The sequence below is a fragment of the Triticum urartu genome, chromosome 3A (assembly GCF_056163025.1).
Source record: "Triticum urartu cultivar PI428250 chromosome 3A, HENAU_Tu73, whole genome shotgun sequence".
In the NCBI taxonomy this organism is placed as follows: Eukaryota; Viridiplantae; Streptophyta; class Magnoliopsida; order Poales; family Poaceae; genus Triticum; species Triticum urartu.
In genome coordinates this window covers 1,764,920-1,783,568 of record NC_141875.1, presented here as the reverse complement: position 1 = coordinate 1,783,568, position 18,649 = coordinate 1,764,920, and the positions used below count along the sequence as shown (strand labels likewise).

The window sequence follows — 18,649 nt, the reverse complement described above, 5'->3', positions numbered from 1 at the left end:
GATCAAGGAGTTGATCACGGGATGATGTGTTACGGAACGATTAAAGAGACTTGCCGGTAACGAGATTGAACAAGGTATCGGATACCGACGATCGAATCTCGGGCAAGTATCGTACCGATAGACAAAGGGAATTGTATACTGGATTGATTAAGTCCTTGACATCGTGGTTCATCCGATGAGATCATCGTGGAACATGTGGGAGCCAACATGGGTATCCAGATCCCGCTGTTGGTTATTGACCGGAGAACGTCTCGGTCATGTCTGCATGTCTCCCGAACCCGTAAGGGTGTACACACTTAAGGTTCGATGACGCTAGGGTTATAAAGGAAGCTTGTATGTGGTTACCGAATATTGTTCGGAGTCCCGGATGAGATCCCGGACGTCATGAGGAGTTCCGGAATGGTCCGGAGGTAAAGATTTATATATAGGAAATCCTGTTTCGGCCATCGGGACAAGTTTCGGGGTCATCGGTATTGTACCGGGACCACCGGAAGGGTCCCGGGGGGTCTACCGGGTGGGGCCACCTGCCCCGGGGGCCACATGGGCTGTAAGGGGTGCGCCTTGGCCTACATGGGCCAAGGGCACCAGCCCCAAGAGGCCCATGCGCCTAGGGTTTCAAAAGGGAAGAGTCCCACAAGGGGAAGGCACCCCCTAGGTGCCTTGGGGGGGAGGGAAACCTCCCTTGGCCGCCGCCCCCTAGGAGATTGGATCTCCTAGGGCCGGCGCCCCCCCCCCCCCCCTTGGGCTCCCTATATATAGTGGGGGTAGGAGGGCCTCTTGACACACCTTTGCCTTTGGTGCAGCCCTCTCCCCTCTCCCAAGTCCATCTCCTCTCCCGTGGTGCTTGGCGAAGCCCTGCAGGATTGCCACGCTCCTCCACCACCACCACGCCGTTGTGCTGCTGCTGGATGGAGTCTTCCTCAACCTCTCCCTCTCTCCTTCCTGGATCAAGGCGTGGGAGACGTCACCGGGCTGTACGTGTGTTGAACGCGGAGGTGCCGTCCGTTCGGCACTTGGTCATCGGTGATTTGGATCACGACGAGTACGACTCCATCAACCCCGTTCACTTGAACGCTGCCGCTTAGCGATCTACAAGGGTATGTAGATGCACTCTCCTTCCCTTCGTTACTGGTCTCTCCATAGATAGATCTTGGTGACACGTAGGAAAATTTTGAATTTCTGCTACGTTCTCCAACACACCCAACATCTAAAACTACATTATAACACAGTGTTTAGTACATTCAAACATCCCAGGGAAATTAGAGTAACCGCCCAGGATAAATGAGTTCAGTATAGATCACAAACAATAAAGATATACCAAAAGCAAGGTATAGCCAATGCACAGGATAATTGATCTGCAAGTTTACAACAAAGCACAAAAGATTCAATTTGTAGCAAAGCAAAGCACAATGGATGCCCAGGACAACCAGCCCGCATCAAGTCAGTACGAAGCATAAAGATCTAAGACACCAAAAGTACGACAGAGTAACACAGGGGGATAAGGAACCTATATCACTCGATTTCCTAAACTAAAATCTTACAAAATATTTGTATCCGCTAACAACATAGCATAACCACATCATGAACAAATCTTCACTTTGTAAACAACTGGCCTGAGTCGTGGTGCTCCCATGGGTCCGCCTAGCGAACAATCCACCATGGAGAAAGAGGCAGGGATGCAGGAAGAGAAGTAGGAGCATTTGGTACACCTGGAGGTGACACAGAGACTACTTGGGACTGGCGTCTTCTCCATGCTGACGCCGATGGTGCTTCTTCAACACATGCTCCTCTTCATAGCCACAGTGCTGTGTCATGCAAGGCGTGGTGAGTTATCCAATTCCAATGAGAATCTAGTTTAACCCTGAATGCAGATATATGAAGGACCATTTTCCATTAGCAGTGAAGGAACCCAGCAATGGTCAACATCGAGAAGTCACCCAGGAGCTTTGCTGGCTAGCACCATCGATGGTAGCCATCATCCAGGCTAGTCACCCAGGGGTTCTATCCTCAGCTCTACCTGGATTAAGTTGATGCCTCGTGCCTCCTTGGCATCACTCTTTTCTAATGGCCTGGGTATCCAACAGCAACAATGAACAAAGAGGTGACATTTAAACAACTGGAAAAAAAATCAAGATGACCTACAAATGATGTATGTGCAAGAAGCTGAACACAATGATGAGAAATGCATATTAATACTAGGAAATTCTTATGATATCTGTCTGACGAACCAAGATTGTCTCTTTGGCCCAATTGACAAAGAAGAACATTGTTTTCTTTTGGTAAGTGAACCAATTCCAGCTAGTCATGGTTGGATCGGCTGCTATTCTGTTGAAGCCAACTAGAAGTTGTGCGTTTTCAGTTTTAGTAGTAGTTCAAAGGGAGTCAATTGATTTACTTCATAATAAGAATTTCTCCAATCTGGAATGATGTTGCAAAGGCATCAAGAAAGGGGAAACTGTAACAAAATGTCACTTGCGCTGACTGCCCGCAAAAAAGTGAGAAATAATTAGAGTACAAAGCTTTTCTTTTTTGGAAAAGGAGGTTAAGACACTGGCCTCTGCATCAATCGATGTATACATCCATCTTTATTAATTATTCAACAAAGATCTGACCAGAACATACATCAAGCCACCCGAAGCCACTACTCACACCTACAAACTTAATAATGTGAAGTGCTCTCACTCCCCATATCTAAAACCGGTGTCGTCGCCGATCCATCCAATAACGTATCGGAACCTACAACTAGTGCAGCAAACCTAAAGCGTGCACCACATGCACACATTCTATAGGCCGCCATCATCATCAAACCGTTAACCCATCTTCAGGAAAGAGATCCACATCATCCTTGCCAGTCCGGTCCTCTGTCGACGCCACCATGACACCCAACGGCACCACCTCCCTGCGCGCAAACTGTTGAGCACATCGCGGTTGCTAACGGTACACCGAAGCACCATGCCGCAAAGTACCACCAGCCGACACAGCTTGAAGTCCCTGGAAGATCAGTCATGCGTAGCACCTGCCGAACAGGCATGACAAAGCGTAGCAGCTGTCGGCTAGGCATGACTTGACATCTCCACCGAACCTCCGTGCAAGATGAAGCCGCTCCACCTCCTGCCTCTATCATCCAATGTTGCTCCACAAACGATGCTTCTAAGAGAGAAACGACGTCGCAGTGATGCCGCAGTGACGCCATCGTCCGATCTGGAAGACCAGCTCTTAGGGTGTTCCCCGGAGCAGTACGAGTGGGTCGATAGTAGTTACAGGATGATGCCTTCATCAATGTACGACGCCGAATGCCGCCTTCGGCTCGGTTTTCACCGGCAACTATGTCTCCCCAACTCGTCACCGGGACTAGATGACGGATCTCGAGATCCGGCCACCCAGCCTCAGGCCGGCCACCTCCGACGGAGGAGATGACCACCACCACCGCAATCCGAAGCCGAACCCGAGGTTGAGCATCTACAGCATGGCCGCCGCCACCACCTGCCGCCCGGAGATCCGATCTGCCAGCCGCCACCGCGGCACGCGAGACACGTGAACTTCACCACTGCCTCAGCCACTGCCACCGGAAGGGGAACAGTAACCTCCGGCCCGCGCCACCTACCGGCCAGATCCGGCCGCTGCCTCGAGGCACGCCCCTCCTACCATGCATCCCTTCACGCCGCAACGCCCCCATGCAGCAGCTGCTCCGGCGCGCCCCAGCGCCGCGGTGCCCCGCGCCCGTGCTACGCCTTGACCCGACGAGAGCGGCCCGCTCCGCCCTGTCACGCGAGAGGAAGATCTAGCCCCGCCACCGCCGCCGCCGGTCGGGCTTTGCCCGGCCGCAATCTCTGGCAGCGGCGAGGAAGGAGGAGGTAGACTGGCGGCGTTTTGATCGGGAGGCCCTCCTCGGCCACCTCGCGGGTGGCGGCGCGAGAGAGGGTCGAGCCTTAGAGTACAAAGCTAATAGTATCATCTATCAACCTCAAAGTAGCATGTCAATTTACACTTTGATGCACCCAAAAATTGTGTACAGTCGTGATACCTAGACTACCAACAACAGATATTTATTCTTTACAGATTCAAGAGGAATGGAGGGGAAAAACTGAAGAACAAGGACCCACCAAATCCTTTAGCAAATAGGATAGGAAACGAAGCTAGCTCCAAGGTCTCGCCCTCTCGGTCTCAAATGTAGCCTGCAGCACAACCATAAAAAGACCATTAGCACACCTGGACAATTTGTCAAGCACCTAGCGTGCAAAACATTACGATGAACTGGGAGGGAGCTGGCGCATTGGTGAGCTTCCCAGGAGGCTTTGCAGCAGCGAAGGCCATCAGGGATGGGAGTGCCCATCCAAGCAACAACTGCTGCGCGCACACACAGCAACAGCGGCATGCCGGCCTCCCTTCCCCATGGCCGCGGAGTAGGCAGTGGCGACCGGCAGTGCGAGAAGTCAGAGATGGGGCGAGAGAAGGAAAACCAGGCGTCTCGCCGATTGATTGGGACGGAGCAACGAATCGGTACAGCTACATGGCGCGGAGCCTTCCTTCCACGAACCACGAGCGGGCTATGCAAGTGGAACCACGGAGTCTTTACCTACCGCACGGGTCAACACACACATCGCATGTTCGTCCACACTTGCAAATTATACAGATATACAGGTATGGATCGGAGAAGAGACGCCTCGTTTCCCTTCCTTCCTTCCTTCCACTTGCATTTTGTTGAGCGCTCCTCTCATATTTCCCCGCTGCAAGTCCTCCTCTGCAGCTGCAGGTTAGTGCTCTCCGTTGACTCTACTACTTATCCTCGCCGATCTCTTGTGCGTGTATGGCAGTCGTGCTGTAATTGCTTTGTGCAAAGCTCGACTGTAGATCTACGTTGTACAAAGCTCGATTGGATTGCCGTCGGAGAACCAAGAAAGAGCCGACAAGTTAGATTGCTTAGAAATCTGAGCTAACGTTTATTATATCTGTGTAAACATGCTCCTGCTTCTTCTGCTTTTACATCCAGGTGAACCAATAACATGGCTGATGGGCCAAGCCGTGTGCCACTCCATTCACTGGAAATTATGACAGATAATTTCTCTCAGGACCGGGTAATTGGCAGCGGTTCGTACGGAAAAGTTTACCTGGTATGATTAACCATTCTCAATTTCATAAGTATATGATTAGAAATGGCACCGTTTTCTTATATTCATTTTCTATCATTCTTGTTGAGGAGCAACTTGCATATATATATATATGATTTTCCAAAAATCTACTCCTATTCAAGTATGAGTATACTTGAGTAATATTTTCTGCTTTATGGATGCCACATATATCCCTGCAATCAGAGAACTAAACAGTATATGTCCAATAGGGGAAGCGGGAAGATGGTCAAAAACTTGCTGTAAAGATTCTTCACGACATGTCAGGACATGACGATGTGCAATTTGATAAGGAATTTTACAATCTTGCAAATCTGCAACACCAGAACATCATGCAGTTAGTTGGTTATTGCCATGAAACAAGACGTGAATATTTGCCGTACAACAACAGTAAGGTTCTTGCTGATGTGACAAAGAGGGCGCTTTGCTTTGAGTTTATGGAAAATGGAAGCCTTAGCGACTCTCTTTTTGGTAAATCTGTGATGATGCTTGATTTGTGTACGTACGTAGCATGGTAACTTCTCATTTTTTGTATACATGTTTCAAGAATTCTAATATTGTCTCTATTTATATAGACGAATTTAATGGACATGGTTGGCGCACGCGCTACGCTATAATCAAGGGTATTTGCAATGGTTTGAAGTACCTTCACGAGGAACTGAAGCCTCCTATTTTTCATTTTGATCTAAAACCAGCCAACATATTGCTGGATAAGAACATGATCCCGAAAATTGCTGATTTCGGACTGCCCAGATTCTTCAAGGAAGAAAAATCTCATAGCACTAATAGTCCTATAGGAACACTGTAAGCTTTTTCTTCATGTGAACTGTTTTATTTTCTAAGCAGAGAATTCCTATTTGTGTTAGGCACAGGGAATGCCAGTAACATATATACCTGTTGTGTCGTGCTTGCAGTGGGTACTTACCACCGGAGTTTATACATCATCGAATAATCTCAAATAAACTGGATATATTCAGCCTGGGAGTTGTAGTTATAAAGATAATTGCAGGTCCTACAGGCCACTGCAGAAGTGCTGAAATGACCTCTGAGCAATTCACTGAGATTGTAAGAATTACGTCTACCAATTAAGATAAGCCGTATATTGTCACTGCTAGCGCTCTGTTTTCTTTAATCTAATAAACTAACGTTCGATGTGTTCTGAATTGCCAGGTGCATGGGAATTGGAGGAATAGGCTACAATCAGCAGCGTCCGGGTATTTGTTGGAGTCGTATTCTGAACAAGTAAATATATGCATGGAAATTGCTTTAAGCTGTTTGGAGACCGATCGGCAGAAAAGGCCAACTATAGGGGATATTGTTAATATGCTAACTGAGACAGAGACACAAGAAAACTATCATGGGGCATTAGTTGACCAGGTACGATCAGAAATACCACAATCTTTTTTTCTTTTATGATTGTAGTCGTTTTTATTGTTTTCCCATCCTACAAAAACAAGTGTCAAGCTTGAACATATATATATATATATATATATATATATATATATATATATATATATATATATATATCACTGATGCTTCTGACCTGAAAATGTTATGCCAATGGCTATTAATTTTTCGTAACTTTGATCGTGGCATAGACGGGTGGTATGATGCACCCCGTCTTTGCTTGCGTCGAAACCATTTTATTGCAGTTAACCTCGTGGCTTTCTTCTTGCATGCAGATCAGCACTTGCGTGGTCAAGGACTCTGAGATGATAGATGTCCATCCCCTCCAGATCCACTTCTGTTTTGGGCCGAATAAGATTATGTCCTGCCCATTTCATGTAACTAATAACATGGATGATCAGCATGTGTCCGTGAGGTGTGTCGCAAAACTCCCGGAGGCAGGCCGTTATCTGAGAGATGTATCCGGTGTTGTGCCACCAAGGTCCACACACACCTTCTTTGTATCGATGAAACAAGTAGAGCAGCCGCCGACCAACATGAGCGTGCTTGACATGGTCGTAGAGACTATCCTAGGGGAAGTACTGTTGTCGGATGGTTCGTTTGAGAGGTATTTTAAGGATGCTAGAAAAGAAAACAGCCGTGGATTTCGTGAGGTTACCCTAAATGCCATCTGTGCAACAACGTGTGAGAAGACATCTGAGGTTAGTTGTTGGTCTTGATGGATTTGAATGTGATCAAGTAGATGCTAGCTAGGATATTCTCTGATACTTTCTTTCCGTATATTTCACCTTTTCTGTCTTCGGCCTGATACGGCACATGTTTTGATCTACCATGCTTACTTCAGGTCATACTCCGTGAGGGTGATTACGCTGCACTAAGCTCAATGGATGTGCACCCTACAGAGCCTTGGTGAGTTCAAGCTTCTATCGGTATTTATTGTTTGTTGTGTGTACAAAGTGTCATACACTTAATCACTTCAGAAACCAGGCCTTAGCCTTGCATTATAGATAAAGCAACCAACCAAAGATCCATACAAGAAATACGAAGGTAAAGGAAGTCGAGATATTTTACGGTACATCATATTACCGAATTTAAGGAGTATTATTAAGTTGATCCAACAGCTAATATGATTCAACCTTGGAGTTTAGTAATTTCCTATTAGACTCCCCATGACCTTGCATCCTCCTGCTGCATAAACGGTCGTCGATTGGTCTTCGCCTGACCACACTGCGCTACCGTATGCCATAAGCGCTGCTGTGTGCCTCGGCGACCGCTAAGCACCACACAGCACCATTGTGTTTGTCGAGTTCCAAGGTATACACATATAGCTAGCCTCCGACTCTATACGTCCTGCCTCCGACTCTATATGTCCTGCACGAATTCAACTGAAATCATATCCTGTAGCAGTTGCATCTGCTCACGACCGATGCATGCAAAAGAAGGAGATTATTGACGTGGCCAGTATTCTTGAACGGGCGGACCTCTGAAGCCTGGTGTGGATGAACAGATGAGCTGGTGGAGTTGTGGCTCAATGCCGTCTTCATTGACCGGCCGTAAGACTTGCTCGACGCGGCCATGGCTGCCTTCCCGCAGTTTTTTTTCTTACATTCCCTTACGGATGGACACTTACACATACAAGTTCCATAAGAAAAACTTAAATTCAGCCTAAGGAATTGAATCGGCTAAAATACCGTTGATGCCTTAATATACTACACTAATTCTGGTGTAGTATAGCATCATCTGGACCGATCATTCACAAAAATAAACAGCCCAGGATGATTTCATGTACCGTAAAAGGTCTCAGGAAGTCTGTGGGACACAACCAAACAAGCCCCCAAAAATTAGAAACGGGTACATAGAGGTGACTGGCGCTAGCTCGCCGGAACCAGATGACTCGCCACCACTTGAAGCTGGACAACCATCGTGTGAAGGGTGTCACACAGGAAGCCGTCACTGCTGCATATATAAAAGCAAGACATGCAATTTTTTTAAGGATCTCAACCCTTAATTAAATCTCAATATTCATAGGGATACAGATTAAATCGAGCAAAACATAAAAGCCACACATGATGCCCAAAAGGAAGGGAAGAATCCGCCTTCAGAAGGGAATGAGCTTCCCAAAAGGAAGGGAAGAAGCCGCCTTCAGAAGGGAATGAGCTTCCCCATCGGGTTCCCACTTCTCGTGAATGACCTTGAGTGCTCGAAAACCTCCACGGCGGTGATTAATATCTTGAAGAATGGTAGCATAGCGACCTGAATCTGCCGTTTCAATGGCAGTCACAACCACAACGCAGTCGGAGGCAATACATATGGACTCGACATGTAAATCAGCAGCAAGTACCAGAGCCTAGTTAATAGCATGTGCTTCTAGCGTCGCCGTATCGACAAGGCCGTCGAAAATGATAGCGGCGGCGCCAAGATATTGGCCTTGCTTTCACGTCGCATGTTCAGGCTTGCGGCGGTTCATTTTCTCGAAAAAAGTGCAGCCTTTACTAACTCACAATGAAGCATCATGGGGATACAAAACACAATGAGCATACATCCGGCCTCCTCATATCTAGGATGCACACCCCCAATATCAACGCACACACATAAAAATCACGACAGCAAATAGCAAAGCCGTAAAAGACCAACGCTATGTCTAGGCGGATGAAAGGAATGAAAAGCAACATTGATCCACGTCAAGCAGTTGTAGCCACCAAAAATGATGTAAGCGTATATGGCCCAGACATAATATACACAAGCCGTAAACTATGCACACACCAAGCAAATAGCCCATCACGGAGCCATTGATCGCAGGGAGAGAGAATACGTCATCACCGGAATCCCACCCTACAGAAAATCTGGCAATTCCATGCTTCCATCACCAGTGTCTCTCAATGATAAATCTGGACATCCCAGACAATACACCACGAGTTGTCACTGTCCTGTTAAGGCTGTGATTCTCACCGGAAAATTGCCACACACCAGCTTCATATTGCGACATCACCACCCATGCTACGGCTCAATGCCTCAGCCACCCAAAACAGAGCACCGGTGAGACATGGAAGCGTCCCCCACAACACGAACCTACTAACATCCACTGGCCCACCTCACTGATGCAGCTCCAAGACAATGCTCCCAAGAGAGAAAAAAGACACCATTGATGTCATCGTCTGATCCAAGATTACCGTAACCTAGGGTTTCCCTCGAAGCAGCAGGTAGGTAGATGAGAATGGCATCAACGACACCTTCGACAACGTAATGATGCCCAAAGACGTCGCCATCGTCGGCCCAAAAATAATCCAAGCACGGCTTTCACCGTCCTTCGCGCCACAGCCAAACAAACCGTCCCATGGCACGCCATCTAGGATAGAACCACACCACCATCACGTGCATTCGCCGAGCCACAAGACGCCACTCGTCGAACCCTGCCGTCACCCGCATCGGAGACGCGCCGCTGAGCCCCAATGCAGTGTGATTTCCCAGCCCTTGGGCCGAGTGGCACCACAAAGCGAGCAACACCGGGACACGAGGAAGAGCACGGGAAGCACACCGGCCTCGAGCACCGCAGAAAACCAGCACTAGCCATGTCCTACCTGTAGTCGTCGTCCCATGCACAAGCTGTACCATGTGCCATCAACGGAAGAAGCCCTGCCGCCACCCTCTGCTACACGGCCTTCGGCCGAAGGCCTCCTATGGTCATAACGAGGAGGAGAATGGCTAGACGGGGATGGCGTCTAAGCGAATGGTCACCGCCAGTGTCGCTCAGGTGAGCGACACGGGCCAGATCCTATTTTTTTAGGAGCGAGTGGCTCGATCTTATTGTGGGAGGCCCAAAGGGCCCAAGCCATGACTGCAAAGGAGAACAAGAGGGGGCATCTCCTCCTACCGGTGAGAGACTCAATAATTACCACAAGGTCACTCAAATGCGTCGGGCAACAATTGCATCCCAAGGCCTCGCGAAGGCAACCCCAAACGAATTGAGCCACGATGCACAAGAAGAAAATATAAGTAAAACTCTCGCCAACCCTTCCTAGAGGGAAAAGGCTTACACCGCGTTGGTCTATGGGATAGCGAACCTATGCCCATTTGCCCATGTGGTACTTCTACTTCTCATCGGGCCCCTGCCAAAAGAAGTGATAAACCTCCTTGTCCATCTCTGTGTGGATCAGATCGAAGAGAAGGTACAAACCCATAGGAACATGGGTAGGGTAGAGGGTTATTTAGGATATTCTTAGCGACTTTGGACATGAACTTGCCCTGCCATGGCTCCATACGGGACCTAAACCACTCTACTAGTACGCCTAAGTCCTAGATTAGGATCCACGAGTCACTAATTGGAAAACCCAGGTAGATAATGGGGAAGGCGGGGAGCAGGTAATTCGGGTTGTTCGCAATGTGTTGCTAATCGTCTAGCGAGTAATAACCCAGAACCACCACCTCGCTCTTGGGACATTTAACTTCAAACCAGACATCAGCTCAAAACAAAGCAAGAGAAACTCCAGGTTGATGATGTCATGGTCGGATCCATCCACCATAAACAACGTGTCGTACGCATACTAGAGGTGGCTGAGACCGCCTCCAGCGATCAAGTGGAACATCACAGAGTTTTCCTCCCATGTTTCAACTTAAGGTATGTTTTCCTCCCATCCACCTTATTAATGTCATCACAATAGAGCTTGTCTAGGACATAATGTCTTGCATAGCAGGGGATGCACTATTCAAATTTAGAAAAAATGAAATTACATGTTAAAGCAAACATCTTTAGCCATGCTTAATTAAGAAGGAAATAAGTTCATAATTACATTATAATATAATCCCAAAAAAAATTACCGCATAATATTTGTAGCCCTCTTTAAGCGTGAGGAAGAAGAACTTATCATTTTCCAAGTGAGGTTTGTCGTACATACCCCCCTCATCGGTACAGTCATAGCACTCGGGGATCCTATCCTTGGTATTTTTAACTTGCGTACATGTATATACATGTCAGATATCTACTTGACCATGACTATCGAACTCCCTAAAAATAGTTTTGGCATCGATGGTGGTTCCCAACTACCCTAGACTCAAATGTGGTGGTTTTCTGTAATTCACTCTGAAACAAGAGAATAGAGGTTGGGAATGGGAAGGCAGCGGAAGGATCATGAGAGGTCAAGCGTCTAATTACCAAGCGAGATGCATAAACCTTAGAATCAGGTTGGTCAATCCCTTTTGGATCCAAAACCATCGGATGACCGGCTCCATTAGTGCAACACGACCTAGATCCATTCCCGCAGTGCCGCTTGCTTTAACTAGGACATGTCATATTGAATCAAGGGAGGAACTTATCCATGAGTGCCACCTGCAGGGGCACTTTCCCTTAGCACTGGATGTGTTGCCAACTGGACTCTTCTCCCTTAGGAACAGATTTATTATTATTTTCCTGATTTATTTATTTATTTTTATGTATTTGTTTTTTTTCTGGTTTTTTGGTGGAGCATAGGTGTGCTTTCTGCGTGGAGCACATGTGTGCTTCACATACGAGAACACATGTGCTCCACATGGGACCACAAGTGTGCTTCACGCAAGAGCATAGATTGTGCTTCACATTCAAAGCACGGGTTAGTATTAGGTGGATGCATGAGTTAATTAGTAATAGGTGGGAGCACGGTTTAATTCATGTTTGGAGCACAGTTGTGCTTCACGTTGGGAACATGGGTTAGTACTAGCTAGGCACGGATTAGTTCACATTGGGAGCATAGATTAGTGTGGTTAGGAGCACACATGTTAATACTAGTTGCGAGCACAACTTAGTGCCAGTTGGGAGCACAACTTAGTGCTAGCTGGGAGCATAAATTTCACCCAAAAATAAGTTCATCAAGACCTATCAACGTGCACGTTAAATTTCAATATCTCCACATGAGGAATACAATGGTGAACACGGTTTGTAATTTGAACTCACGGTTCACGATATTTTTTTTTAAACAGATCTTAAAAAACACAACCAACTTCATATTCCTTACGAATGGCTGTGAAAAAACCCACCAAAACTCCATAGTGACGACAAGTGGTCCACATGCGATGCGTCGGTTGTCACCATCAGAGGAGTTCGGGATAACCGATGTAAGGGGTACCTCTTAATTAGTGACTAGATCATTGATGGCGCGCGTTGCTGCGCCCAGCTATTTTTTCACTTGATGCTAAAAACTTTTGTAATGCATGGACTTGTGAAAATAAAGTTATGTTTGTGTAGACAAAGACACGCATGTTCCACACTAATAAAAAAAGTTAATAATCTACATACATAATTAGTCTTGGAAAATATGTAACAAATCAATTATTTGTGAACACCAGAAAAGAATTATAAATCAACATATATAAACAGCCAAAAGCTACCACCTGCCCGAAAGACAACTCTCTCAATAGGCAATATTTCATCGAAGAATGGAATACTATCCTCTGGTTCCATATCTGCAAGGGAAGGCTTAGAGAGAAATATGCATATGATGGATTATTTTTATGGAAGGAAAGGAGAAGAGCAAACTTAAATCTTTTATATTCAATAACAAAAGAACCCAATTAAACAAAAGCAAAGAAATATAGTAAATAAAAGCCTAGTTGTAGCTGAACTTTGCTTCTATTTGTAAAATTATTTATTAAAATATTAACATCCCAACATTAGCTTATAGGATGTGTGCCATTTTTAAAATTTTGTAAGAGAAAGACAAGTTACACCTCACAGTCAAAAAGATGTGCTTGCTTCTAGGGAGAGGTCAATGTGATATGCTCATACAACTGAACCATGCACTACTATTTTACAACTATAACTGGACACAGAGGTTTAATTGGGTCCACAAAATACAGAACTATTAGATCGTGGAGTGAGCGACATGTGTTACCGGAGCAGAGCAAATGGTTGACACCGGATGTACTCATTGACAGGGAATGCAAAGCCTCAATAGATGATGCCTGCACCAGATCTTATGTAAGAAGATTGAATGCCAAAGTGTGGAGTCCCATTGGATTCAGATTGTAATAGTTGGTCGAACGATTAAATCATGACCAAGACATGTTCCTCCAAACTAATGAGAACAATTCCACAACCATGAAGCGAGACTGCTTTTTAATTGTAGATGCCCACACATATCCATAACCAAATGCATGATGATTAATGAAGGAAAATAGAGAAAAAAGGAATTGGTCGAACAAAATCAAACAATGTATAGGGCAGCAAAATGCTAATATAGGGCCCACCTCCAAACAAGAGCAGTTTGTGGGTATGTGGTATTGACGCCGTTCCTGGAGAAAAAAGGCTCAATAGAAGGGGAACAAAAGCTTGCCATCATTTCCCTCACCTACAAGTGCCCTAGAAGTTAACTTGGATTCCACCACGGGGAGAGAGCAAAGAATATGTCATCGCTATCATGTTCAGGTTGTAAAGACTTAATTGTAATACAGTCCACTACAAATAAAAGATATAAATATGAAGTTCAGTTTGCAATGCTAAACATCACGTTGACATATTTACATAGATACCTATGGAGAATTGGAGATAACAAACCTAGTCAACATGCATCATCATAGAAAGGAAAATATTATCAAACAAAGTATACTAATCAACGATGGTATAGCAAGAGAACATACTGATCAACTGGCTTTCAGGCAGTGCTTATGCAAAGATCGCTATCCTGCAACATGAATAAACTCAGGCTTTAATCTCTCTCTAGTATATGATTTGCTCGACCTACAAATTAGTGCTACATATATGCAGGGAGAATATTATGCAGAGAATCACACATGAGGATAGTTTGACTTACTTCCATAAATGTAGCAAAATAATAGTGTCAATCCATCCTATTAGAAATATGAAGACGAACCATTGGATTTAAGAGTCGAACCTGTAGGCTATGTTTTTTCTCTCTGCCCAATATAACAACCAGATGGGGCCTTGAACGAATTTGTAGATGTCGCTCAGGTGGAGGCAACACTGAGACGATTTGCTCGCATATGGATTTATTTTGGGGGCGCACGCACCGCCGCCTCGTTGCCTGGAAGTGAGAGTATGGCATGTCGTCTGTGATGGCGGTCGCTGCCACAACGTTGATTAGGGCTTGAGAGACAGAGAGAGGCGCTGCAGATCTCACCTAGAAGGGGAACACATTTGGCCGCAACGGCAGGGGAAGGAACAGCCGGCACGGCGGCCATCTTGACGACCTCTCGCCTAGGGACGGCAAGTAGCTATGGACTCTGGCATTCAAGTTCAAGGCTGGAGTTCAAAATAGGAGAACATGAGCAGGATAAACATGGTGTAATACGCAATCATGCATCCAAGATATTAGATGCCAGTCTTTTAAACACTCCCAAGTGCCACCTCTAAGTTTTTATATAAATGTTTGTATGTAAAGAGAGGGAAAGGGAAAACGTAGGGCAGCAGAAGATTAATGCCACACATATCTCACAACATCTGCAAAGAGAATAATATATCAAACAATGGTAAATCAGATCTGCAGAATTAAGCATGACGTTAGAGCCTTGTTTAGAAGTAAGAACCTCGAGTGCTTTTTCAGCATTTGTTGCTGCGATCACACCAACTGCTGCATTTGCTGACCTATACAATCAAAATAAAAGCCATCTTATTAGTTATTGTCTTCATTTGGCACTTGAAACGTCATCTTCCTGACGTAGGATATATTCTCCAAACTGGATCAACTTACAAATGGTTCCAAAAATAGGAAGAAAACATACTGATCGATTGGACTTCAGGCAGAGCTTATGCAAAGTGCGCTATATATCAAAATGACTACACTCGGGCTTTAATCTTTCTCTCGTAAATAATTGCTCAACCTAGAAATTCAGTGCTACGTATATGCAGGGAGGATAATATTATGCGGAGAATCTCAAGTTTATAGCAGCAGCAACCATCAAAGGCAAGGTCTGAGTGTGCACTATTATTAATAGTTTAATACTGAATGTAAGGTACATCTCTTGCGCAGTCAATATGATACACTGGGCTAAGCAAAATGTTGGATTTTCATAGAAAATGGAAAGAGCTTTGTACAACAATTAATTAGTGTACACCTCTTAAAATACAATGACCAACATCTATTCAGGCCAAGTTTAGGAACATGAAGCAAACACTTTATGAGCTAAATAAGCAACATTCTTGCATCCAGCCGACACAAATGGCAAATTCTATTGAGAACTTTTTCAGATTTACAATTCCGATAGTCACAGTTTTGCATAAGAAGTGGAAAATACTAATGTTGCTTTATATTCCCTCCGTTCCTAAATATAAGTCTTTGTAGAGATTTTACTATGAACCACATACGGATGTATATAGATGCATTTTAGAGTGTAGATTCATTTATTTTGCTCCGTATGTAGTCCATAGTGGAATATATTCAAAGACTTATATTGAGGAACGGAGGGAGTACTTTTGATGACCCACCTTACAATCGAGCAGAACCAACCCATCCAGGCACCAAGCACAACCCACCTCGAATCCGAGAACTGCATTCATTTTGGAGTAGAGAGAACACCGTAAATCATAATAGATTCTAAGAGTAGATGCCCTCGCGCGTCTTGGCTGGATCCACCGAGAAGGCCTCACTTCTTTGGATCTCCTTGAGCGCCTCGGCTCGATCCACTGAGAAGACCAGCGGACGCTGAATCCCATCGCGGATAGCCCGCGTCGCCGGCATCCCCCCTGTATCGAGCGCCCCCACCGATCTGTTTCCTCCTGTTTGAGCGAACAGTTTTTCCTAGCGGAGCGTCGGATCAGTTTCTACCTAAATGGGCTGTGCGTAGAAGCCCAATTGACCACAGGCCTTTGAAAAAGTTTCCAGAATAGCGGCCTATTAGGACAGCCAGCCCAAATCGCGGATAACTGGCGCTTAGAGAAATATCGGACGGCCAAAAACTAATTTAACACGAATCTGGCGGCTGAAAACGCTGAGGGCGTGAGAGAGCTCTCTTTAGGCTCAGTTATACTGTCCTTAATTTCGTTGAATGGAGCACCCGGACATCTTGGCAGGGGCCCGTGGGCCAGGAGAGAGCTTGGTCAACCTAGGCCTTAGTACTAGCCCATCCCGAGGAAGAGTGAGGGCGGTTCCATGGTGGAACCCTTGCCCCATCTGCGAGAGGGTCAACGATGGCAGTCTTGTGCCCACTGGGGAAGCACCGACGACAGTCGCACTCGAGAGCAGCGCAGCCGACAGACTGCGTACCTCACACCGCCCCGCTTCCACTGGCCAGGAAGTTCCCACGGCGATGCCATGTTCCGCCTCCCCGGTGAATAACCCCAACGGGGAATGCCCGCTGCACCCAGGACAAAGACAACTCCCTGGTGGGAAGACAAGGCCCCGCACTGCTAACATCGAGCCAGGGGACCCGACCACTGTGATGAAGTCACAAAGCGTGCTGGTGCAGTCCTCCTCCTCTTCCGCAAAGTCTGACCAAGCTGGGCCACGAGGCCTCCAAGGCGCCAGCACCGAGGCCGGGCTACCGGCAAGGGCGATTCCGACTACCGCGCCTAGAGAGCGACGTGTATGATGTAAATTTTCTAGAAACCGGTGGAAGCATAAGTTTTGCCTACTATACAGCTAAATGCAGCAGCCCATATATAACCTCTACGCTTGACCTTCATCTCGGTACGAGTCACGTCCAGGGATTATAAATTTTTTAGTTCCTCCGGGGCACTTTATGTGGTTCTTGCTCCTTGTGAAAACTAGGGATGCAAGAAAAGCTCAATTCTTGTGAGCCGTTCGAGATCAACTTACTTCTTGCCAGGACGCGAGATCGACTCTCAAAGAAATGAGTTGTGTCTGAGCATTAATTCTATGTAGTTTGTTAAAAAAAGTGTTGATCTTGAGCTAACACTAGCTCATTAGAGCATTTTATGTAGTTTGACAAATAAAAACATGTTGGTCTTGAGCTAACACAAGCTCTTTAGATTTTAGCTTTACAGCTTAAAATAGTACAATGAGTGGGAGAAAAAAACATATACATTTTGCCTGTAAACTATGTAATCCGGCCTAAGCGAATACAATTTTCTTTTGCTTCAAGATTGATGTATTTTTCCCACACAAAAATATATTTGTAAATAAAAAAATTAAGTGCATCACGTGTCATCGGGGTATTTTATCACCTTGTTCCCTAATAGTATTAAGCTATCTAGTGCATGTGCACAGGTTGATGACTAGTTTTAATAATTATTTTCTATGCCTACTATGTTTCTCAGGATTTTGGCAGGCCATAACAGACGACTTGACATTTGGAACTACAAGACCCAGGTATGTATATACGTAGGATGCAGCCGTATTCTTGTTGGGATGCATTGATGTGGTGGGCCCTCACATATACTTACATACTGACTTCCAATTGTATCCATATTCTTGTTGGGATGCATTGATGGGCTGGGCCCTCACACACTGATTTCAAATTGTATCCATACCTTTTGTGCGATGCAGACAAGAATGATGGAGCGTGAATTCTACCCTGGGTGGGCTCATGCCATCAGAATGTTTGTCTCCTCTAGGGTGTTTGTTAACACCGTTAGGTTTATCATGAAGTCGACGGAGCAATTGTTCGTGGTGGGTGATACGGACGGGTACATCCACGTGCATGACTGTATGACAATGAAGAGAGTCAAGGAATTCAAAGCTCACCATGGTTGGGTCACATCATTGGCCGTTCACCCGACTCAACCATTTGTGCTGTCAGCATCTTCCGACAAACTAATCAAGCTTTGGAACTGGGAGAAGGGGTGGGAGTGCATCCGGACATTCACTGGGCACTTGCACTGGGTGAACCAAGTCAAGTTTAATCCGCATGACGCCAACACTTTTGCCAGTGCTTCCTATGACGGCACAGTGAAGGTTAATTATTACTACTATTCCTTTTTTTACTCGTCCTCGTATGTAGCTACAAATAAATATCGATTGTCCATCTGATATTATTTATTTATTTCTCGTTCACAGATCTGGAGAATTTTATCCCCCACTCATTTCTCCAGCCTCAACTGCGAAAGGGTACAGGCCTGTGTTGATTACTATCCCACGTGTGTTGATCAGCAGCACTACATTGTTACAGGATCGGCATGGTCTTCGAGCTCAACAACTGGGACGGCACGCGTATGGCTTCTAGATCATCATCTT

General features: G+C 45.8%; 1 protein-coding gene across 2 annotated transcripts in view; it reads left to right on the top strand.

Moving 5' to 3' along the window:
• LOC125542553 (uncharacterized) overlaps positions 1-18,649 on the top strand; it is a 34,378-nt gene that overhangs the window by 13,619 nt on the left and 2,110 nt on the right. Inside the window, exons 1-10 of one of the 2 annotated variants that reach the window (XM_087516379.1) lie at positions 5,004-5,111; positions 5,339-5,597; positions 5,702-5,930; positions 6,041-6,191; positions 6,297-6,503; positions 6,809-7,234; positions 7,378-7,442; positions 17,734-17,785; positions 17,963-18,370; positions 18,473-18,625. In XM_087516379.1, coding sequence (XP_087372505.1) covers positions 5,004-5,111; positions 5,339-5,597; positions 5,702-5,930; positions 6,041-6,191; positions 6,297-6,503; positions 6,809-7,234; positions 7,378-7,442; positions 17,734-17,785; positions 17,963-18,370; positions 18,473-18,625 — 2,058 coding nt within the window. Of the gene's footprint in view, positions 1-5,003; positions 5,112-5,338; positions 5,598-5,701; positions 5,931-6,040; positions 6,192-6,296; positions 6,504-6,778; positions 7,235-7,377; positions 7,443-17,733; positions 17,786-17,962; positions 18,371-18,472; positions 18,626-18,649 lie in introns of those variants that run through there. The other variant, XM_087516378.1, reaches the window with a different exon arrangement.